The sequence below is a fragment of the Heptranchias perlo genome, chromosome 43, assembly GCF_035084215.1.
Source record: "Heptranchias perlo isolate sHepPer1 chromosome 43, sHepPer1.hap1, whole genome shotgun sequence".
Lineage (NCBI taxonomy): Eukaryota > Metazoa > Chordata > Chondrichthyes > Hexanchiformes > Hexanchidae > Heptranchias > Heptranchias perlo.
In genome coordinates this window covers 3,903,199-3,927,237 of record NC_090367.1, presented here as the reverse complement: position 1 = coordinate 3,927,237, position 24,039 = coordinate 3,903,199, and the positions used below count along the sequence as shown (strand labels likewise).

Sequence of the window (24,039 nt, the reverse complement as noted above, 5' to 3'; positions counted from 1 at the left end):
CAGTACTGGTGGGGACAGGTCTGTCACTGTATAACACTGGGGTACAGTACTGGTGGGGACAGGTCTGTCACTGTATAACACTGGGGTACAGTACTGGTGGGGACAGGTCTGTCACTGTTTAACACTGGGGTACAGTACCGGTGGGGACAGGTCTGTCACTGTATAACACTGGGGTACAGTACTGGTGGGGACAGGTCTGTCACTGTATAACACGGGGGTACAGTACTGGTGGGGACAGGTCTGTCACTGTATATCACGGGGGTACAGTACTGGTGGGGACAGGTCTGTCACTGTATAACACTGGGGTACAGTACTGGTGGGGACAGGTCTGTCACTGTATAACACTGGGGTACAGTACTGGTGGGGACAGGTCTGTCACTGTATAACACGGGGGTACAGTACTGGTGGGGACAGGTCTGTCCCTGTATAACACTGGGGTACAGTACTGGTGGGGATAGGTCTGTCACTGAATAACACTGGGGTACAGTACTGGTGGGGACAGCTGATTTCATCTTGTTTGATGGTGAGTCCCAGTCCCCATTCCCGGCCTGTGCTGAGGTTTCTGTTCCCACCCCAGCGTGGAACAGAGCCCCACACGGAGCAGGAATGGGCACGCTTGTGCCCGGGAGGTGCACGGGGCACGGGCTGAGTTGTGGCTTCCCCTGAAAGAATGCCGTCTGTCAGGTTTAGGAGACAGGTTGGAGTTCTGCCTCGGCCTGGTTTGGTTGTAGCTTGCCGATCAGCACACAATCGAGCTGATGCTTTACCTGGTGCCCACACTGCTGACTTTTAATGGGAGATGGTGGGCACACAGGACAGGGCACAGGCTTTTACAGGAGGTGCTACATCGCCTGACCCAACCTAGTTGTTCCTTAGAGTTTCTCCTCACTTTAAAGGTTCGGCGTCTTTCTGGGTTTAAGGAGAAAGAAAGACTTGCATTTATATAGCGCCTTTCACAACCTCCGGATGTTCCAAACGCTTTACAGTCAATTAAGTACTTTTTTTTTGAAGTGTAGGAATTGCCCATTTGCGCACAGCAACATCCCACAAACAGCAATGCGATAATGAGCAGATCATCTGTTTTAGGAAATAGTTTTGTGCTTGGAAGGGGACAGTGTAGAGGGAGCTTTACTCTGTATCTAACCCGTGCTGTACCTGCCCTGGGAGTGTTTGATGGGACAGTGTAGAGGGAGCTTTACTCTGTATCTAACCCGTGCTGTACCTGCCCTGGGAGTGTTTGATGGGATAGTGTAGAGGGAGCTTTACTCTGTATCTAACCCGTGCTGTACCTGCCCTGGGAGTGTTTGATGGGATAGTGTAGAGGGAGCTTTACTCTGCATCTAACCCGTGCTGTACCTGCCCTGGGAGTGTTTGATGGGGACAGTGTGGAGGGAGCTTTACTCTGTATCTAACCTGTGCTGTACCTGTCCTGGGAGTGTTTGATGGGACAGTGTAGAGGGAGCTTTACTCTGTATCTAACCCGTGCTGTACCAGCCCTGGGAGTGTTTGATGGGACAGTGTAGAGGGAGCTTTACTCTGCATCTAACCCGTGCTGTACCTGCCCTGGGAGTGTTTGATGGGGACAGTGTAGAGGGAGCTTTACTCTGTATCTAACCTGTGCTGTACCTGCCCTGGGAGCGTTTGATGGGACAGTGTGGAGGGAGCTTTACTCTGTATCTAACCCGTGCTGTACCTGCCCTGGGAGTGTTTGATGGGACAGTGTAGGGGGAGCTTTACTCTGTATCTAACCTGTGCTGTACCTGCCCTGGGAGTGTTTGATGGATGGGAATTCCGTGCTGTGCAGACCCTAAGACCCCTGGTTGCATCGCAGGTCTGTGCTGCTTTCGTTGATCTTCGTGGGAGTTGGGGGGAGGAGTTCGGGTGGGGGGCACTGAGGGCTGTGTGGGCACAGAGGGAGGGGTAACCAACCAAACATACCACCTCTCATCAGTGTCCGGCAGCCCCGACTGGGAAGCAGCTGTGGGCAGGATTAGACCCCCTGCCGCGATGCCTCCCATGGTCGATTATCCCGCCCGATGCTAACTGTCTCCAGTGGAAGCCGGCACCCTGGGGGACCCACACCCACCCCAGGGAGAGCCGATGTGGGGCGGGGTGTGGGTCTAATGTGGCAGAGATTTCTGTCGAAGGTGTTTTTAAGATTCAGATCAGACTTTGACGCAGGAGGGAATAATCTCATCAGTGAAGAATCCTGTTGGGTTGACGTAACTCATGCCTCGAGGGCGGGTACAGTTCATCTGCAGGATGTCGAAAGCACCGTGATTTAAATCCGAGTGTTTTTAATCACCGATATCTCCTCCACCATCGGCTCCCAGTCCGGCCATGCCTCGATTTTTAAAATTCTCCCTCCTTGTTTTCAAATCCCTCCACGGTCCTCGCCCCCTCCCTATCTCTGTAACCTCCTCCAGCCCTACAACCCTCCGAGATCTCTGCGCTCCTCCAATTCTGGCCTCTTGTCCATCCCCCGATTTCCATCGCTCCACCATTGGCGGCCGTGCCTTCAGCTGCCTGGGCCCTAAGCTCTGGAATTCCCTCCCTAAACCTCTCCGCCTCTCTCTCCCTCCTCCTTTAACACGCTCCTTAAAACCTCCCTCTTTGACCGAGCTTTTGGTCACCTGTCCTAATATCTCCTTATGTGGCTCAGTGTCAAATTCTGTCTGATTCACACTCCTGTGAAGCCCCTTGGGATGTTTTACTATATTGAAGGCGCTATATAAATGCAGGTTGTTGTCATAGGGTATGGAGCTCGTTGAGTGGATGTGGGATCAGCGGGTGACCGGAGTTGGCCGTGGACAGGCTCCCTCGGGGTCCTGCTGCCTGCCTCACTTCTTAAACGCCCTTCGTGGGGTCAGTGCTGTCCAGCCTCTTTCTCTCTCTGAGTTCCTTAATCTCCTCCACCCTCCGAGGTGCGCCAGGCACCCCCTCCGCCTGGCCGTTCGCGTCACAGGAATCTGGACGGCACCAGCCGGCTGTTCGACCACAGGGGGCTTCACCTGCCTGCCCAATCCTGTTCGCCGCTTGCCTGTACTTCCTGGCAGGGGTGGCCAGACCGAGACCGGGCCCCCCACCGCCACCCCCCCCCCCACCCCCCCCATTCTTCCCACGACCCCCACCCGGTTCCAGAGTCACTCAGAGGGGCTGGGGCCTTTCCTACCTTGTGTGCGGGACTCTGTGAAGCAAGGGAAAGGGGCACGAGTTGTCCAATTAACGGTAGGCCCTACACCAGGTGAAACAGTCTGACAGGATGATGCCGTCACTGAAACTTGCTTTGTTGATCCAGACTCCACCTTCATCTCATTTTGCATCTCATTTGCTTTATTTTGATTTAGTGTCGAGAATAAAGGATTGGGGCCCAGGTATTTGGTCAGGCCTCAGCTGCAGTATCGTGTCCGATTCTGGGCACCGCACTTTAGGAAGGATGTCGGGGCCTCGGAGAGGGTGCGGAGGAGATTTACCAGAACGGTCCCAGGGATGAGCGACTTCAGTGATGCGGAGAGACTGGAGAAGCTGGGATTGTTCTCCTTAGAGCAGAGAAGGTTAAGGGGAGATTTAATCGAGGGGCTCAAAATCACGAAGGGTTTTGATCGAGTAAATAAGGAGAGACTGTTTCCAGTGGGAGGAGGGTCGGTAACCAGAGGACACGGATTTAAGATAATCGGCGAAAGAACCAGAGGGGGAGATGATTTTTTTAACGCAGCGAGTTGCTCTGATCTGGAACGCGCTGCCTGAAAGGGCGGTGGAAGCAGATTCAATAATAACTTTCAAAAGGGAACTGGATAAATACTGGAAAAGGAAAAGATGTGCAGGGCTAACGGGAAACGAGCAGGGGGGGGAGTGGGACTAATCGGATAGATCTTTCAAAGAGCCGGCACAGGCACGATGGGCCGAACGGCCTCCTTCTGTGCTGTCTGCGCCCAAGCTCGTCACCCGCTCCCTGATTACCTGTTGGGACGTTAATATTCATTGTGCTTTCTCTCCCTCTCCCCACTTCCCTCCTCCAGGCTCTGGGAATCACCCACTGATTCTATTTCCCTGAAAAGCTGCATCCCACAATAACACGTAATCCTGCAGCCGCGGGCCCAGTTTTTGCACCGGTGGCCTAAACCCAGCCCCCAGGCTGAGGTCTGAACCCAGGCCCAGGGCCCAGTGTTGCCCCAGTGGCCTAAACCCGGGCCCAGGTCCAGGCTGTGGCCTGAGCCCAGGCCCAGTGTCACCCTAGTGGCCTAAGCCTAGGCCCTGGGCCAGACTTCCCTGCTCCGGCACATTAGCTGAAGCAGTCTGTACTTCAGGGGTGCAGGGTGGGAGCCTGCTCCCAGGCGGCAGCACCAGCTCCTCAGCCACGATGAATCTCCCCCCGGGGACCGAGCCCCACTGAAACGTGGAGAAGAGAGCGGGAGGGTGATACCATCGAGGGGAGTGAGTTGAAGGAGTCCCTGAGCCTGACAGTGAAGGGGAGGGAGGTCGTGGGCAGCGATTTTAGTCAATAACCCAGTCTGGAACGAAGGCTCCCACTGGCCTGGCAGTAGTCAGTAGGCCTGGGCCCTCCCGGCCCACACCCAGTAACCAGTACAACGCCCTGCCAAAAAAAGCCCAGCACTGATTTTCTCCTTGTGTAATGCACCTTGCCTGTTGCCTGACGTATTTCTAAGCCTCCCCCTCGTGTTGGAGGACAGCCCTCACCCCTCACCTCCTTCCCTGTTCATGCAGAAACTCCTCGAGTACAAGTAAGAGGCTACGACTGGCTGCCTGTACAGACTAGGGAGCTGCGCGCTGTCTTGCCCAGGCAGGATCCCTGTCTCTGTATCACATTCCTCACTCGCTCGAGTCAAATCGGTGTCTCTCCCTCGCCTCTGAGTCAGAAGGTCGTGGGTTCGAGCCCCCACTCCAGAGACTCGAGCCCCGTAATCCAGGCCGACACTCCCCGGTGCCGGTACCGAGGGAGCGCCGCACTGTCGGAGGTGCCGTCTTTCGGATGAGACGTTAAACCGAGGGCCCCGTCTGCCCCTCTCAAGTTGACGTAAAAGATCCCACGGCCGCTATTGGAAGAAGAGCAGGGGGGGGAGTTCTCCCCGGTGTCCTGGGGCCGATATTTATCCCTCAACCAACATCACTAAAAAAAAAACAGATGATCTGCTCATTATCACGTTGCTGTTTGTGGGATCTTGCTGTGCGCAAGTTGGCTGCTGCGATTCCCACGTTACAACAGTGACTACACTTCAGAAAGAAAGTACTTCATTGACTATAAAGAGGTTTGGGACGTCCTGAGGTCATGAAAGGCGCCATAGAAATACACGTTCTTAGAAACACTGGGCAGTGATCGGGAGCAGGAACCCTGGCTGATTCCCCCCCTCTCTCCCTAACCCAGGGGGTCAGTGGGCAGTGATCGGGAGCAGGAACCCTGGCTGATTCCCCCTCTCTCCCTAACCCAGGGGGTCAGTGAGCAGTGATCGGGAGCAGGAACCCTGGCTGATTCCCCCCTCTCTCCCTAACCCAGGGGGTCAGTGGGCAGTGATCGGGAGCAGGAACCCTGGCTGATTCCCCCCTCTCTCCCTAACCCAGGGGGTCAGTGGGCAGTGATCGGGAGCAGGAACCCTGGCTGATTCCCCCCTCTCTCCCTAACCCAGGGGGTCAGTGAGCAGTGATCGGGAGCAGGAACCCTGGCTGATTCCCCCCTCTCTCCCTAACCCAGGGGGTCAGTGGGCAGTGATCGGGAGCAGGAACCCTGGCTGATTCCCCCCTCTCTCCCTAACCCAGGGGGTCAGTGGGCAGTGATCGGGAGCAGGAACCCTGGCTGATTCCCCCTCTCTCCCTAACCCAGGGGTCAGTGGGCAGTGATCGGGAGCAGGAACCCTGGCTGATTTCCCCCCTCTCTCCCTAACCCAGGGGGTCAGTGGGCAGTGATCGGGAGCAGGAACCCTGGCTGATTCCCCCCTCTCTCCCTAACCCAGGGGGTCAGTGAGCAGTGATCGGGAGCAGGAACCCTGGCTGATTCCCCCCTCTCTCCCTAACCCAGGGGGTCAGTGGGCAGTGATCGGGAGCAGGAACCCTGGCTGATTCCCCCCTCTCTCCCTAACCCAGGGGTCAATGGACAGCGATCAGGAGCGGGAGACATTTGATATTAATGTCGATGGATCTTTATCATTTGTGAACTCACTTTTGGACCTGGAATCTTTGTAACACACCGAGAGGAAACGCTGGCCAGAGCCCAGCTCCCCGGCCTGGCGGGTTTGATCAGTCAGCACATGTCGGAGAGGAGATGGAATGTAAACTTCGTGTTTGGGCTGCCTCACCCTGCCCCCTGGTTCTAAAAGCAGAGGGAGTTGAGGTTAGAGGCTCGACTGTTTTGCTCGTAAAAAAAAAATAACTGTGGTGCCATGGCGACGGTTTGAATGGTGATTTAGATCTGGAGGTGGGAGATTTAGGCCAGATTCCCGTGTCTCAGTGTCTCTCTCTCATCTCTGAGTCAGAAGGTCGTGGGTTCGAGCCCCCACTCCAGAGACTCGAGCCCCATAACCCAGGCCGACGCTCCCCAGTGCCGGTACCGAGGGAGTGCCGCACTGTCGGAGGCGCCGTCTTTCGGATGAGACGTTAAACCCAGGGCCCCGTCTGCCCCTCTCAGGCCGACGTAAAAGATCCCACGGCCACTATTGGAAGAAGAGCAGGGGGGAGTTCTCCCCGGTGTCCTGGGGCCGATATTTATCCCTCAACCAACATCACTAAAAAACAGATAATCTGATCATTATCACGTTGCTGTTTGTGGGATCTTGCTGTGCACAAATTTGCATTTCCTACATCACAACAGTGACTACACTTCAAAAAAGCACTTAGTTGGCTGTAAAGCGCTTTGGGAGGTCAGGAGACACACAGCACTGGAGCCCCGACTTTTAAGATAATTGGCAAAAGAGCCAGAGGGGGGGAGATGAGGGGAATGTTTTTTACGCAGCGAGTTGTTCTGATCTGGAATGCGCTGCCTGAAAGGGCGGTGGAAGCAGATTCAATAATAACTTTCAAAAGGGAATTGGATAAATACTTGAAAAGGAAAAGATATGCAGGGCTAATGGGGGAACGAGCAGGAGGGAGTGGGACTAATCGGATAGCTCTTTCAAAGAGCCGGCACAGGCAGGACGGGCCGAACGGCCTCCTCCTGTGCTGTCAGATTCTATGATACTAGGCCGAGCCTGAATGGGGGATTGTCTCCCTTCTCCCTCCCTCCCTCCCTCCCTCTCCTGAGGACACTGGCCACCCTCCAGTGCCCAGACCCCCTGAGGGTGCTGATGGGCACAACAGCCCCAGGCCAGCCCGGGCCGGGTCCCCTCGCGATTTGCTCCAATTGGAAGGTGTCACTATTTTTCTCTGTGTTTTTTGTTCTCTCCTCCCTCTCTCTCTCTCTCTCTCTCCTCCCTCTCTCTCTCCAGCCGGTCCCTTTGTGTCGAAGGTGAAGGAGATCCGTCTCCACCAGGAAGACTTTGAGATCCTGAAGGTCATTGGACGTGGCGCCTTCGGGGAGGTGAGAGGAAGGTCGTAGGTCGTGGCGCCTTCGGGGGGGGTGGGGGTGGGGGGTGGGAGGCGAGAGGGGGCAGGGCAGGGCCATCCGGACCGGGACTGCGCGAGGGCTCGGAGAACGGCCCCCCCCCCCCACCCCCGACCCCGGGGGTCGGGAATGAGGGAACGCGGAGAGCACCTGGGCCTGAGTCCCTGACTCCTGTCATAACGCTGTGATTGGGCGGGCACCTCGCCCCGATAATGGGTAACCCCCCCCCCGATAACATGCGTCTCCCCCTCCCGATAACGGGCCCCCCCCCCCGATAACAGGCAACGCCTCCGATAACATGGGTCTCCCCCTCCCAATAACGGGCACCCACCCGATAACATGCGTCTCCCCCCACCCGATAACGGGCACCCACCCGATAACATGCGTCTCCCCCCACCCGATAACGGGCCCCCCCCCCCGATAACAGGCAACGCCTCCGATAACATGCGCCTCCCCCCACCCGATAACGGGCAGCCCCTCCCATAGGCCTCGCTCCAACCCCACCCACCCGGACAGTGAGCCAGACCCCCCCACCCCGGGGTTAATCAGAGCCTCTGCCGTTGGAATTGTGCAGTGGGGCTGGGCCTGTTGTTTCGGAACAAAGGCGGCCATTTATGGAGCAGGAATTGACGGTTTGATCCCAGATTAATATCAGGGAGGAAACATCAACAGAAATTGCTTCACTTCACTTTCAGGTCTGTTTCCTGAGTGACAATGGGAACTAATGGCCGATCAAAATATTCAGATAACACAGCATGAGCGCCTCTGCCCGTCTGCCTGTTGTCTCTCTCCTCCCTCCCTCTCGTGTGTCCCTCTCCTCCCTCCCTCTCGTGTGTCCCTCTCCTCCCTCCCTCTCGTGTGTGTCTCTCTCCTCCCTCCCTCTCGTTGTGTGTCCCTCTCCTCCCTCCCTCTCGTTGTGTGTCCCTCTCCTCCCTCCCTCTCGTGTGTCCCTCTCCTCCCTCCCTCTCGTTGTGTGTCCCTCTCCTCCCTCCCTCTCGTTGTGTGTCCCTCTCCTCCCTCCCTCTCGTTGTGTGTGTCTCTCCTCCCTCCCTCTCATGTGTGTCCCTCTCCTCCCTCCCTCTCGTTGTGTGTCCCTCTCCTCCCTCCCTCTCGTTGTGTGTCCCTCTCCTCCCTCCCTCTCGTTGTGTGTCTCTCTCCTCCCTCCCTCTCGTTGTGTGTCTCTCTCCTCCCTCCCTCTCGTGTGTGTCCCTCTCCTCCCTCCCTCTCGTGTGTGTCCCTCTCCTCCCTCCCTCTCGTTGTGTGTCTCTCTCCTCCCTCCCTCTCGTTGTGTGTCCCTCTCCTCCCTCCCTCTCGTTGTGTGTCCCTCTCCTCCCTCCCTCTCGTTGTGTGTCCCTCTCCTCCCTCCCTCTCGTTGTGTGTCTCTCTCCTCCCTCCCTCTCGTTGTGTGTCCCTCTCCTCCCTCCCTCTCGTTGTGTGTCCCTCTCCTCCCTCCCTCTCGTTGTGTGTCTCTCTCCTCCCTCCCTCTCGTTGTGTGTCCCTCTCCTCCCTCCCTCTCGTTGTGTGTCCCTCTCCTCCCTCCCTCTCGTTGTGTGTCCCTCTCCTCCCTCCCTCTCGTTGTGTGTCTCTCTCCTCCCTCCCTCTCGTTGTGTGTCCCTCTCCTCCCTCCCACTCATTGTGTGTCCCTCTCCTCCCTCCCTCTCGTGTGTGTCCCTCTCCTCCCTCCCTCTCGTTGTGTGTCCCTCTCCTCCCTCCCTCTCGTGTGTGTCTCTCTCCTCCCTCCCTCTCGTTGTGTGTCTCTCTCCTCCCTCCCTCTCGTTGTGTGTCCCTCTCCTCCCTCCCGCTCGTTGTGTGTCCCTCTCCTCCCTCCCTCTCGTTGTGTGTCCCTCTCCTCCCTCCCTCTCGTTGTGTGTCTCTCTCCTCCCTCCCTCTCGTTGTGTGTCCCTCTCCTCCCTCCCTCTCGTGTGTGTCCCTCTCCTCCCTCCCTCTCGTTGTGTGTCCCTCTCCTCCCTCCCGCTCGTTGTGTGTCCCTCTCCTCCCTCCCTCTCGTGTGTGTCCCTCTCCTCCCTCCCTCTCGTTGTGTGTCCCTCTCCTCCCTCCCTCTCGTTGTGTGTCCCTCTCCTCCCTCCCGCTCGTTGTGTGTCCCTCTCCTCCCTCCCTCTCGTTGTGTGTCCCTCTCCTCCCTCCCTCTCGTTGTGTGTCCCTCTCCTCCCTCCCTCTCGTTGTGTGTCCCTCTCCTCCCTCCCTCTCGTTGTGTGTCTCTCTCCTCCCTCCCTCTCGTGTGTGTCCCTCTCCTCCCTCCCTCTCGTGTGTCTCTCTCCTCCCTCCCTCTCGTGTGTGTCTCTCTCCTCCCTCCCGCTCGTTGTGTGTCCCTCTCCTCCCTCCCTCTCGTTGTGTGTGTCTCTCTCTGTCTTTCACTCTCTTTCTTTCTCTCTCAGCAGTGACACCAAATCTTTTCCTCTGCAATTCACCCCTCTTCTGAAGGCGCTGACTCTCATTGGGGTACGGGTCCCACAGACACTGACTCTCACTGGGGTACGGGTCCCACAGACACTGACTCTCCCCGGGGTACGGGTCCCACAGACACTGACTCTCCCCGGGGTACGGGTCCCACAGACACTGACTCTCACTGGGGTACGGGTCCCACGGACACTGACTCTCACTGGGGTACGGGTCCCACGGACACTGACTCTCACTGGGGTACGGGTCCCACGGACACCGACTCTCACTGGGGTATGGGTCCCACGGACACCGACTCTCACTGGGGTACGGGTCCCACGGACACCGACTCTCACTGGGGTACGGGTCCCACGGACACCGACTCTCACTGGGGTACGGGTCCCACGGACACTGACTCTCACTGGGGTACGGGTCCCACGGACACCGACTCTCACTGGGGTACGGGTCCCACAGACACCGACTCTCACTGGGGTACGGGTCCCACAGACACTGACTCTCACTGGGGTACGGGTCCCACAGACACTGACTCTCACTGGGGTACGGGTCCCACAGACACTGACTCTCACTGGGGTACGGGTCCCACAGACACTGACTCTCACTGGGGTACGGGTCCCACAGACACTGACTCTCCCCGGGGTACGGGTCCCACAGACACTGACTCTCCCCGGGGTACGGGTCCCACAGACACTGACTCTCACTGGGGTACGGGTCCCACAGACACTGACTCTCACTGGGGTACGGGTCCCACGGACACTGACTCTCACTGGGGTACGGGTCCCACAGACACTGACTCTCCCCGGGGTACGGGTCCCACAGACACTGACTCTCACTGGGGTACGGGTCCCACAGACACTGACTCTCACTGGGGTACGGGTCCCACAGACACTGACTCTCACTGGGGTACGGGTCCCACAGACACTGACTCTCACTGGGGTACGGGTCCCACAGACACTGACTCTCACTGGGGTACGGGTCCCACAGACACTGACTCTCCCCGGGGTACGGGTCCCACGGACACTGACTCTCACTGGGGTACGGGTCCCACGGACACAGACTCTCACTGGGGTACGGGTCCCACGGACACCGACTCTCACTGGGGTACGGGTCCCACGGACACCGACTCTCACTGGGGTACGGGTCCCACGGACACCGACTCTCACTGGGGTACGGGTCCCACGGACACCGACTCTCACTGGGGTACGGGTCCCACGGACACCGACTCTCACTGGGGTACGGGTCCCACGGACACCGACTCTCACTGGGGTACGGGTCCCACGGACACCGACTCTCACTGGGGTACGGGTCCCACGGACACTGACTCTCACTGGGGTACGGGTCCCACGGACACTGACTCTCACTGGGGTAGGGGTCCCACGGACACTGACTCTCACTGGGGTACGGGTCCCACAGACACTGACTCTCACTGGGGTAGGGGTCCCACAGACACTGACTCTCACTGGGGTACGGGTCCCACAGACACTGACTCTCACTGGGGTACGGGTCCCACAGACACCGACTCTCACTCTACACCAGGAATCTTTGGATCAGGAGGAGAAACCCTGACTCTTTTAACCCCCCCTGACCCAGCACAAGCTGTGGGGGGAATCTGGGCTGTTCCTGCTCTGTATGGGGCTCAGTACCAGACCGGGAGGGGCACTGGGGGAAGATAGAGATTGAATCAGTAACTAAAATGTCTCCATTGTTTTTATCCCCAGGTTGCTGTGGTAAAACTGAAGAACACGGAGAAGGTGTTTGCAATGAAAATCCTCCATAAATGGGATATGCTTAAGCGAGCGGAGGTTAGTAACCATGGCGACGGCTGCACTTATAGCCTGGTTCCGGCCTACTCCCCCTCCCCAGCCCAGGGAGAGCCTGGATCCGGCCCGCTCCCTCTCCCCAGCCCAGGGAGAGCCTGGATCCGGCCCGCTCCCTCTCCCCAGCCCAGGGAGAGCCTGGTTCCGGCCCGCTCCCTCTCCCCAGCCCAGGGAGGGCCTGGTTCCGGCCCGCTCCCCCTCCCCAGCCCAGGGAGGGCCTGGTTCCGGCCCGCTCCCCCTCCCCAGCCCAGGGAGAGCCTGGTTCCGGCCTGCTCCCCCTCCCCAGCCCAGGGAGGGCCTGGTTCCGGCCCGCTCCCTCTCCCCAGCCCAGGGAGGGCCTGGTTCCGGCCTGCTCCCTCTCCCCAGCCCAGGGAGGGCCTGGTTCCGGCCTGCTCCCTCTCCCCAGCCCAGGGAGGGCCTGGTTCCGGCCTGCTCCCTCTCCCCAGCCCGGGGAGAGCCTGGTTCCAGCCTGCTCCCTCTCCCCAGCCCGGGGAGAGCCTGGTTCCGGCCCGCTCCCCCTCCCCAGCCCAGGGAGGGCCTGGTTCCGGCCCGCTCCCCCTCCCCAGCCCAGGGAGGGCCTGGTTCCGGCCCGCTCCCCCTCCCCAGCCCAGGGAGGGCCTGGTTCCGGCCCGCTCCCTCTCCCCAGCCCAGGGAGGGCCTGGTTCCGTCCCACTCCCTCTCCCCAGCCCAGGGAGGGCCTGGATCCGGCCTGCTCCCCCTCCCCAGTCCAGGGAGGGCCTGGATCCGGCCCGCTCCCCCTCCCCAGTCCAGGGAGGGCCTGGATCCGGCCCGCTCCCCCTCCCCAGTCCAGGGAGGGCCTGGATCCGGCCCGCTCCCCCTCCCCAGCCCAGGGCGAGCCTGGTTCCGGCCCGCTCCACCTCCCCAGCCCAGGGAGGGCCTGGTTCCGGCCCGCTCCACCTCCCCAGCCCAGGGAGGGCCTGGTTCCGTCCCACTCCCTCTCCCCAGCCCAGGGTGAGCCTGGTTCCGGCCCGCTCCCCCTCCCCAGTCCAGGGAGGGCCTGGATCCGGCCCGCACCCCCTCCCCAGCCCAGGGCGAGCCTGGATCTGGCCCGCTCCCCCTCCCCAGTCCAGGGAGGGCCTGGATCCGGCCCGCTCCCCCTCCCCAGCCCAGGGCGAGCCTGGATCCGGCCCGCTCCCCCTCCCCAGCCCAGGGCGAGCCTGGATCCGGCCTGCTCCCGCTCCCCAGCCCAGGGCGAACCTGGTTCCGGCCCGCTCCCCCTCCCCAGCCCAGGGAGGGCCTGGTTCCGGCCCGCTCCCCCTCCCCAGCCCAGGGCGGGATATGGGGAGAGGGTGGGATCGGGGGGCGCGGGGAGGGGGCGGGACCGGGGGATATGTTCCGATGAGCACTTATCCCAGTTTTGATTGATATTCCCCAGCTCTAACATTTCCTGTTGGTTTGCAGACGGCCTGCTTCCGGGAGGAGCGAGACATACTGGTGAAAGGGGACAATCAGTGGATCACAACACTGCATTACGCCTTCCAGGATGAGCAGTGCCTGGTGAGTGAGAGGCCTGGGCCATTCGACCGGGGGGGGGGTGCGGGAGAAACGTTCAACAGGAGTGTCAGCAGTGGGTCTCTCTCTCTCTCTCTCTCTCTCTCGTCTCCGAGTCAGAAGGTCGTGGGTTCGAGCCCCACTCCAGAGATTTAAGCACAAAATGCAGGCGGACACTCCCAGTGCCAGTACTGAGGGAGCGCTGCACTGTCGGAGGTGCCGTCTTTCGGATGAGACGTTAAACCGAGGGCCCCGTCTGCCCCTCTCAAGTGGATGTAAAAGATTCCCACGGCCACTATTGGAAGTAGAGCAGGGGGAGTTCTCCCCGGTGTCCTGGGGCCGATATTTATCCCTCAACCAACATCACTAAAAAAACAGATGATCTGATCATTATCATGTTGCTGTTTGTGGGATCTTGCTGTGCGCAAATTAGCTGCTGCGTTTCCTACATTACAACAGTGATTACACTTCAAAAAACTTACTTCATTGGCTGTAAAGCTCTTTGGGACGTCCTGAGGTGGTGAAAGGTGCTATAGAAATGAAAGTCCTTTCTTCTAACTATAGTTCCATCTATTTTCCTCACAGTATCTGGTTATGGATTATTATGTGGGAGGTGATCTCCTGACCCTGCTCAGTAAATTCGAGGACCGACTCCCCGAAGACATGGCCCGGTTCTACCTCGCCGAAATGGTGCTGGCAATTCACTCCATCCATCAACTCAACTACGTACACAGGTACAGAGTGAGCACTCCACACTGTCCCGTCAAACACTCCCAGGGCAGGTACAGAGTGAGCACTCCACACTGTCCCGTCAAACACTCCCAGGGGCAGGTACAGAGTGAGCACTCCACACTGTCCCGTCAAACACTCCCAGGGGCAGGTACAGAGTGAGCACTCCACACTGTCCCGTCAAACACTCCCAGGGGCAGGTACAGAGTGAGCACTCCACACTGTCCCATCAAACACTCCCAGGGGCAGGTACAGAGTGAGCACTCCACACTGTCCCGTCAAACACTCCCAGGGGCAGGTACAGAGTGAGCACTCCACACTGTCCCGTCAAACACTCCCAGGGGCAGGTACAGAGTGAGCACTCCACACTGTCCCGTCAAACACTCCCAGGGGCAGGTACAGAGTGAGCACTCCACACTGTCCCGTCAAACACTCCCAGGGGCAGGTACAGAGTGAGCACTCCACACTGTCCCGTCAAACACTCCCAGGGGCAGGTACAGAGTGAGCACTCCACACTGTCCCGTCAAACACTCCCAGGGGCAGGTACAGAGTGAGCACTCCACACTGTCCCGTCAAACACTCCCAGGGCAGGTACAGAGTGAGCACTCCACACTGTCCCGTCAAACACTCCCAGGGCAGGTACAGAGTGAGCACTCCACACTGTCCCATCAAACACTCCCAGGGGCAGGTACAGAGTGAGCACTCCACACTGTCCCATCAAACACTCCCAGGGGCAGGTACAGAGTGAGCACTCCACACTGTCCCGTCAAACACTCCCAGGGCAGGTACAGAGTGAGCACTCCACACTGTCCCATCAAACACTCCCAGGGGCAGGTACAGAGTGAGCACTCCACACTGTCCCATCAAACACTCCCAGGGCAGGTACAGAGTGAGCACTCCACACTGTCCCATCAAACACTCCCAGGGGCAGGTACAGAGTGAGCACTCCACACTGTCCCATCAAACACTCCCAGGGGCAGGTACAGAGTGAGCACTCCACACTGTCCCATCAAACACTCCCAGGGGCAGGTACAGAGTGAGCACTCCACACTGTCCCATCAAACACTCCCAGGGGCAGGTACAGAGTGAGCACTCCACACTGTCCCATCAAACACTCCCAGGGCAGGTACAGAGTGAGCACTCCACACTGTCCCATCAAACACTCCCAGGGCAGGTACAGAGTGAGCACTCCACACTGTCCCATCAAACACTCCCAGGGCAGGTACAGGGTTAGATACAGAGTAAAGCTCCCTCTACACTGTCCCATCAAACACTCCCAGGGCAGGTACAGGGTTAGATACAGAGTAAAGCTCCCTCTACACTGTCCCATCAAACACTCCCAGGGCAGGTACAGGGTTAGATACAGAGTAAAGCTCCCTCTACACTGTCCCGTCAAACACTCCCTGGGCAGGTACAGGGTTAGATACAGAGTAAAGCTCCCTCTACACTGTCCCGTCAAACACTCCCAGGGCAGGTACAGCACGGGTTAGATACAGAGTAAAGCTCCCTCTACACTGTCCCATCAAACACTCCCAGGGCAGGTACAGGGTTAGATACAGAGTAAAGCTCCCTCTACACTGGCTCGAAGGGCTGAATGGCCTCCTCCTGTTCCTATACTGCAATTCATCTGTCTTTATGTTGAGCAGCCTCTGGTTTAAGCTGGACCTTTTTTTGCAGAGACATCAAACCGGACAATGTTTTGATCGATATGAAGGGACACATCAGGCTGGCCGACTTTGGGTCTTGTCTCCAACTTCGCCCGGACGGGACTGTAAGTACTCAGCCCGTGTTACTGCTCACCCTGCTGCACCCCCACCTTCAAAACAGGACCAGGAGGCTCCTCACTCCGAAAGGGACCATCCAGGCAAAATAATCCCACTCTCCCCCTCACTCCCCATACCCTTTAATATCCCACCCAGTCTAATCCCACTCTCCCCCTCACTCCCCGTACCCTTTAATATTCCACCCAGTCTAATCCCACTCTCCCCCTCACTCCCCGTACCCTTTAATATCCCACCCAGTCTAATCCCACTCTCCCCCTCACTCCCCGTACCCTTTAATATCCCACCCAGTCTAATCCCACTCTCCCCCTCACTCCCCGTACCCTTTAATATCCCACCCAGTCTAATCCCACTCTCCCCCTCACTCCCCAAACCCTTTAATATCCCACCCAGTCTAATCTCACTCTCCCCCTCACTCCCCAAACCCTTTAATATCCCACCCAGTCTAATCCCACTCTCCCCCTCACTCCCCGTACCCTTTAATATCCCACCCAGTCTAATCTCACTCTCCCCCTCACTCCCCAAACCCTTTAATATCCCACCCAGTCTAATCCCACTCTCCCCCTCACTCCCCGTACCCTTTAATATCCCACTCAGTCTAATCCCACTCTCCCCCTCACTCCCCGTACCCTTTAATATCCCACCCAGTCTAATCCCACTCTCCCCCTCACTCCCCGTACCCTTTAATATCCCACCCAGTCTAATCTCACTCTCCCCCTCACTCCCCGTACCCTTTAATATCCCACCCAGTCTAATCTCACTCTCCCCCTCACTCCCCGTACCCTTTAATATCCCACCCAGTCTAATCCCACTCTCCCCCTCACTCCCCGTACCCTATAATATCCCACCCAGTCTAATCCCACTCTCCCCCTCACTCCCCGTACCCTTTAATATCCCACCCAGTCTAATCCCACTCTCCCCCTCACTCCCCGTACCCTTTAATATCCCACTCAGTCTAATCCCACTCTCCCCCTCACTCCCCGTACCCTTTAATATCCCACTCAGTCTAATCCCACTCTCCCCCTCACTCCCCATACCCTTTAATATCCCACTCAGTCTAATCCCACTCTCCCCCTCACTCCCCGTACCCTTTAATATCCCACTCAGTCTAATCCCACTCTCCCCCTCACTCCCCATACCCTTTAATATCCCACTCAGTCTAATCCCACTCTCCCCCTCACTCCCCGTACCCTTTAATATCCCACCCAGTCTAATCCCACTCTCCCCCTCACTCCCCGTACCCTTTAATATCCCCCCAGTCTAATCCCACTCTCCCCCTCACTCCCCGTACCCTTTAATATCCCACCCAGTCTAATCCCACTCTCCCCCTCACTCCCCATACCCTTTAATATCCCACCCAGTCTAATCCCACTCTCCCCCTCACTCCCCGTACCCTTTAATATCCCACCCAGTCTAATCCCACTCTCCCCCTCACTCCCCGTACCCTTTAATATCTCACCCAGTCTAATCCCACTCTCCCCCTCACTCCCCATACCCTTTAATATCCCACCCAGTCTAATCCCACTCTCCCCCTCACTCCCCGTACCCTTTAATATCCCACCCAGTCTAATCCCACTCTCCCCCTCACTCCCCATACCCTTTAATATCCCACCCAGTCTAATCCCACTCTCCCCCTCACTCCCCGTACCCTTTAATATCCCACCCAGTCTAATCCCACTCTCCCCCTCACTCCCCGTACCCTTTAATATCCCACCCAGTCTAATCCCCCTCTCCCCCTCACTCCCCGTACCCTTTAATATCCCACCCAGTCTAATCCCACTCTCCCCCTCACTCCCCGTACCCTATAATATCCCACCCAGTCTAATCCCACTCCCCTGCTCATTCCCCGTACCCTTTAATATCCCACCCAGTCTAATCCCACTCTCCCCCTCACTCCCCGTACCCTATAATATCCCACTCAGTCTAATCCCACTCTCCCCCTCACTCCCCGTACCCTTTAATATCCCACCCAGTCTAATCCCCCTCTCCCCCTCACTCCCCGTACCCTTTAATATCCCACCCAGTCTAATCCCACTCTCCCCCTCACTCCCCGTACCCTATAATATCCCACCCAGTCTAATCCCACTCCCCTGCTCATTCCCCGTACCCTTTAATATCCCACCCAGTCTAATCCCACTCTCCCCCTCACTCCCCATACCCTTTAATATCCCTCTTTTCCGAGCGACTGTCTATTTCCTTCTCGTGGACTTTTCTTCCAGAACCTTCCGTTTCTCGATAGTGAAGAGCCCGTTATATTGGGGTCCTGGGGAGTTTCCGTTCCCTCAAAGTTTGGGCTTTTTTCCTGTCTCAGGTTGAATCGTCGGTGGCTGTGGGAACGCCGGATTACATCTCCCCGGAAATCCTCCAGGCGATGGAGGACGGGAAAGGGAAGTACGGCTCGGAATGTGACTGGTGGTCCCTGGGGGTCTGTGTGTATGAGCTGCTGTTCGGAGAGACCCCATTCTATGCAGAGTCACTGGTGGAGACTTACAGCAAAATCATGAACCACAAGGTGAGTAACAGATGAGGAGTGATTCCGTAAACCAGGAATGGACGCAATAATAACCGGGGATATGTGGATTAATAACCAGGGATATGTGGATTAATAACCGGGGATACATGGATTAATAACCGGGGATATGTGGATTAATAACCGGGGATACATGGATTAATAACCGGGGATATATGGATTAATAACCGGGGATTTATGAATTAATAACCAGGGATACATGGATTAATAACCAGGGATATATGGATTAATAACCGGGGATATATGGATTAATAACCAGGGATACATGGATTAATAACCGGGGATATATGGATTAATAACCGGGGATATATGGATTAATAACCAGGGAAACATGGATTAATAACCAGGGATATATGGATTAATAACCAGGGAAACATGGATTAATAACCAGGGATATATGGATTAATAACTGGGGATATATGGAAAATAACCGGGGATATATGGATTAATAACCAGGGATATATGGATTAATAACCGGGGATATATGGATTAATAACTGGGGATATATGGATTAATAACCAGGGATACATGGATTAATAACCAGGGAAACATGGATTAATAACCGGGGATATGTGGATTAATAACCGGGGATACATGGATTAATAACCGGGGATACATGGATTAATAACCGGGGATTTATGAATTAATAACCAGGGATACATGGATTAATAACCAGGGATATATGGATTAATAACCAGGGAAACATGGATTAATAACCAGGGATATATGGATTAATAACTGGGGATATATGGAAAATAACCGGGGATATATGGATTAATAACCGGGGATATATGGATTAATAACCGGGGATATATGGATTAATAACCAGGGAAACATGGATTAATAACCAGGGATATATGGATTAATAACCGGGGATATATGGAAAATAACTGGGGATATATGGATTAATAACTGGGGATATATGGATTAATAACCAGGGATATATGGATTAATAACCAGGGATATATGGATTAATAACTGGGGATATATGGAAAATAACCGGGGATATATGGATTAATAACTGGGGATATGTGGATTAATAACCAGGGAAACATGGATTAATAACCAGGGATACATGGATTAATAACCAGGGAAACATGGATTAATAACCGGGGATATATGGAAAATAACTGGGGATATATGGATTAATAACTGGGGATATATGGATTAATAACTGGGGATATATGGATTAATAACCAGGGAAACATGGATTAATAACCAGGGAAACATGGATTAATAACCAGGGATATATGGAAAATAACCGGGGATATATGGATTAATAACTGGGGATATATGGATTAATAACTGGGGATATATGGATTAATAACCAGGGATATATGGATTAATAACCAGGGAAACATGGATTAATAACCAGGGATATATGGATTAATAACTGGGGATATATGGAAAATAACCGGGGATATATGGATTAATAACTGGGGATATGTGGATTAATAACCAGGGAAACATGGATTAATAACCAGGGATACATGGATTAATAACCAGGGAAACATGGATTAATAACCGGGGATATATGGAAAATAACTGGGGATATATGGATTAATAACTGGGGATATATGGATTAATAACCAGGGAAACATGGATTAATAACCAGGGATATATGGATTAATAACTGGGGATATATGGAAAATAACCGGGGATATATGGAAAATAACCGGGGATATATGGATTAATAACTGGGGATATATGGATTAATAACCAGGGAAACATGGATTAATAACCAGGGATATATGGATTAATAACTGGGGATATATGGAAAATAACCGGGGATATATGGATTAATAACTGGGGATATATGGATTAATAACCGGGGATATATGGATTAATAACCAGGGAAACATGGATTAATAACCAGGGATATATGGATTAATAACCGGGGATATATGGAAAATAACCGGGGATATATGGATTAATAACTGGGGATATATGGATTAATAACCGGGGATATATGGATTAATAACCAGGGAAACATGGATTAATAACCAGGGATATATGGATTAATAACTGGGGATATATGGAAAATAACCGGGGATATATGGATTAATAACTGGGGATATGTGGATTAATAACCAGGGAAACATGGATTAATAACCAGGGATACATGGATTAATAACCAGGGAAACATGGATTAATAACTGGGGATATATGGAAAATAACTGGGGATATATGGATTAATAACTGGGGATATATGGATTAATAACTGGGGATATATGGATTAATAACCAGGGAAACATGGATTAATAACCAGGGAAACATGGATTAATAACCGGGGATATATGGAAAATAACCGGGGATATATGGATTAATAACTGGGGATATATGGATTAATAACCAGGGAAACATGGATTAATAACCAGGGATATATGGATTAATAACCAGGGATATATGGATTAATAACTGGGGATATATGGAAAATAACCGGGGATATATGGATTAATAACTGGGGATATATGGATTAATAACCAGGGATATATGGATTAATAACCAGGGAAACATGGATTAATAACCAGGGATATATGGATTAATAACTGGGGATATATGGAAAATAACCGGGGATATATGGATTAATAACTGGGGTATGTGGATTAATAACCAGGGAAACATGGATTAATAACCAGGGAAACATGGATTAATAACCGGGGATATATGGAAAATAACCGGGGATATATGGATTAATAACTGGGGATATATGGATTAATAACCAGGGAAACATGGATTAATAACCAGGGAAACATGGATTAATAACCGGGGATATATGGAAAATAACTGGGGATATATGGATTAATAACTGGGGATATATGGATTAATAACCAGGGAAACATGGATTAATAACTGGGGATATATGGATTAATAACTGGGGATATATGGATTAATAACTGGGGATATATGGATTAATAACCAGGGATATATGGATTAATAACCAGGGAAACATGGATTAATAACCAGGGATATATGGATTAATAACTGGGGATATATGGAAAATAACCGGGGATATATGGATTAATAACTGGGGATATGTGGATTAATAACCAGGGATACATGGATTAATAACCAGGGAAACATGGATTAATAACCGGGGATATATGGAAAATAACTGGGGATATATGGATTAATAACTGGGGATATATGGATTAATAACCAGGGAAACATGGATTAATAACCAGGGATATATGGATTAATCAGTTTGAAGAGTAGCGATGGGATAGGTGGTGAGTTAGCGTGGGTTCCGAGATCTCCCATTAAAGGTGCTGTATGAACGCAGGTGGTTGAGCACTGGGCGGGGGGGGGGTGTGGGGGGGTCCCAGTCCTCGGCTCTCTGCTGACTCCTGCCTTTATCTGGCTTCCTCTCCCCGACCCCTCCAGGACAAGCTGGCGTTCCCGGCGGATATCACCGACGTGTCAGAGGCCGCCCGGGACCTGATTGCCCAGCTGGTTTGCAGCAAAGACAGGCGCTTGGGCCAGGCGGGCATCGGGGACCTGAAGGGGCACCCGTTCTTCGCGGGCATCGACTGGCTCAATATCCGCAGCTGCCCGCCGCCCTACATCCCAGAGGTGACCAGTCCCTCCGACACGTCCAACTTTGATGTGGACGATGACGTGTTAAAGACTTCGGTGAGTATGAGTATCGAAGGAATCGACTGGGACCTGAGAGATGGAGAACTAACCCCTCCAACAACTTACAATCATGGAATGGTTATAGTATAGGAGGAGGCCATTCAGCCCATTGAGCTCGTACCGGCTCTTTGTAAGAACAATCCTGGGCTTACGTTTATAGTGTCTTTAACGTAGTAAAACATCCCAAGGCGCTCCACAGGAGCGATTGTCAAACAAAATTTGACACCGAGCCACATAAGGAGATGTTAGGACAGGCTTGGTCAAAGAAGAGGAGAGAGAGTTGGAGAGGTTTAGGGAGGGAATTCCAGAGCTTAGGACCCAGGCAGCTGAAGGCACGGCCGCCCAATGGAGCGATGGAAATCGGGGAGGCACAAGAGGCCAGATTTGGAGGGGCGCAGAGATCTCGGAGGGTTGTAGGAGGTTACAGAGATAGTTGGGGGGTTGGTGGGTTCGAGGCCATGGAGGGATTTGAACACGAGGATGAGAATTTTAAAATCGAGGCGTTCCTGGACAGGGAGCCAATGAAGGTCAGTGAGTTCAGCGGGTGATGGGTGAACGGGACTCGGTGTGAGTTAGGATACGGGCAGCAGAGTTTTGGATGAGCTCAAGTTTATAAAATGTAGAAGATGGGAGGCCGGCCTGGAGAACATTAGAGTAGTCGAGTCTGGAGGTAACAAAGGCACGGATCCAGACATCTCTCCCCTCCTCCTCTTAGGGCACTGAGTGAGATGGAGCTTTATTCTGTATCTAACCCTGTACCTGCCCTGGGAGTGTTTGATGGGACAGTGTAGAGGGAGCTTTATTCTGTATCTAACCCTGTACCTGCCCTGGGAGTGTTTGATGGGACAGTGTAGAGGGAGCTTTACTCTGTATCTAACCCTGTACCTGCCCTGGGAGTGTTTGATGGGACAGTGTAGAGGGAGCTTTACTCTGTATCTAACCCTGTACCTGCCCTGGGAGTGTTTGATGGGACAGTGTAGAGGGAGCTTTACTCTGTATCTAACCCATGCTGTACCTGCCCTGGGAGTGTTTGAGGGGACAGTGTAGAGGGAGCTTTACTCTGTATCTAACCCTGTACCTGCCCTGGGAGTGTTTGATGGGACAGTGTAGAGGGAGCTTTACTCTGTATCTAACCCGTGCTGTACCTACCCTGGGAGTGTTTGATGGGACAGTGTAGAGGGAGCTTTACTCTGTATCTAACCCTGTACCTGCCCTGGGAGTGTTTGATGGGACAGTGTAGAGGGAGCTTTACTCTGTATCTAACCCGTGCTGTACCTGCCCTGGGAGTGTTTGATGGGACAGTGTAGAGGGAGCTTTACTCTGTATCTAACCCTGTACCTGCCCTGGGAGTGTTTGATGGGACAGTGTAGAGGGAACTTTACTCTGTATCTAACCCGTGCTGTACCTGCCCCGGGAGTGTTTGGTCCTGTGGATGTGAATCAATGGAAAATGTCTCCCTTCCCCCGCACTCGTTATGCCTGTAATGACGAGTCCCCCCAATGATGTACGGGACCCTTTGCTGCTGCCTCTCCGAGGGGTCTGTAATTGTGATATTTCTGTATTTCAGGACTCGGCTCCTCCACCCAGCCGAGCTGCGTTCTCTGGACTCCACCTTCCCTTTGTTGGATTTACGTACACCTCCAACTGGTGAGTTACAACCGGGCAGAAATTGAGCCTCTTCCAAAAAAGAGAGACAGCCCATCCGAAAATTCCACGCAAATTCAATATCTCCCAGTGTAACTGTGCGGATCTCCCGATGTATCTGTGGGAAGTCTCCCAGTGTATCTGCGGGGGGAAATCCCCCGGTGTATCTGCGGGGGTATCTCCCATCTCCCACCTCCCAATATAACACTTGGACTCTGAGTGTTTTTTTTGACGCTGGTCTTTTTGGTTTGTGACTCACGTGCCGGGTTTTTGTATCTCTCCCAGTTCGATATCTGACCGGGGGTGTTTGAAGGACACACTGGGCTCCACATCACTGGACAACCGCGAAGTTGAGGCCTTTGAGAGAAAGATAAAGCATCTGGAGCGGGACAAGGGAGACCTGAACCGCAAACTTCAAGGTAAGAA

The 24,039-nt window shown here is 54.3% G+C and overlaps 1 protein-coding gene across 1 annotated transcript in view; it reads left to right on the top strand.

The window, feature by feature from the left end:
- The window catches only part of LOC137306339 (serine/threonine-protein kinase MRCK alpha-like), a 72,611-nt gene that overhangs the window by 5,684 nt on the left and 42,888 nt on the right, over positions 1–24,039 (top strand). The window contains 9 exon segments of the mRNA XM_067975486.1: positions 7,434–7,525; positions 11,683–11,766; positions 13,204–13,299; positions 13,879–14,027; positions 15,700–15,793; positions 18,115–18,315; positions 21,718–21,966; positions 23,537–23,616; positions 23,899–24,032. Of these exon segments, the coding sequence (XP_067831587.1) occupies positions 7,434–7,525; positions 11,683–11,766; positions 13,204–13,299; positions 13,879–14,027; positions 15,700–15,793; positions 18,115–18,315; positions 21,718–21,966; positions 23,537–23,616; positions 23,899–24,032 (1,179 nt within the window).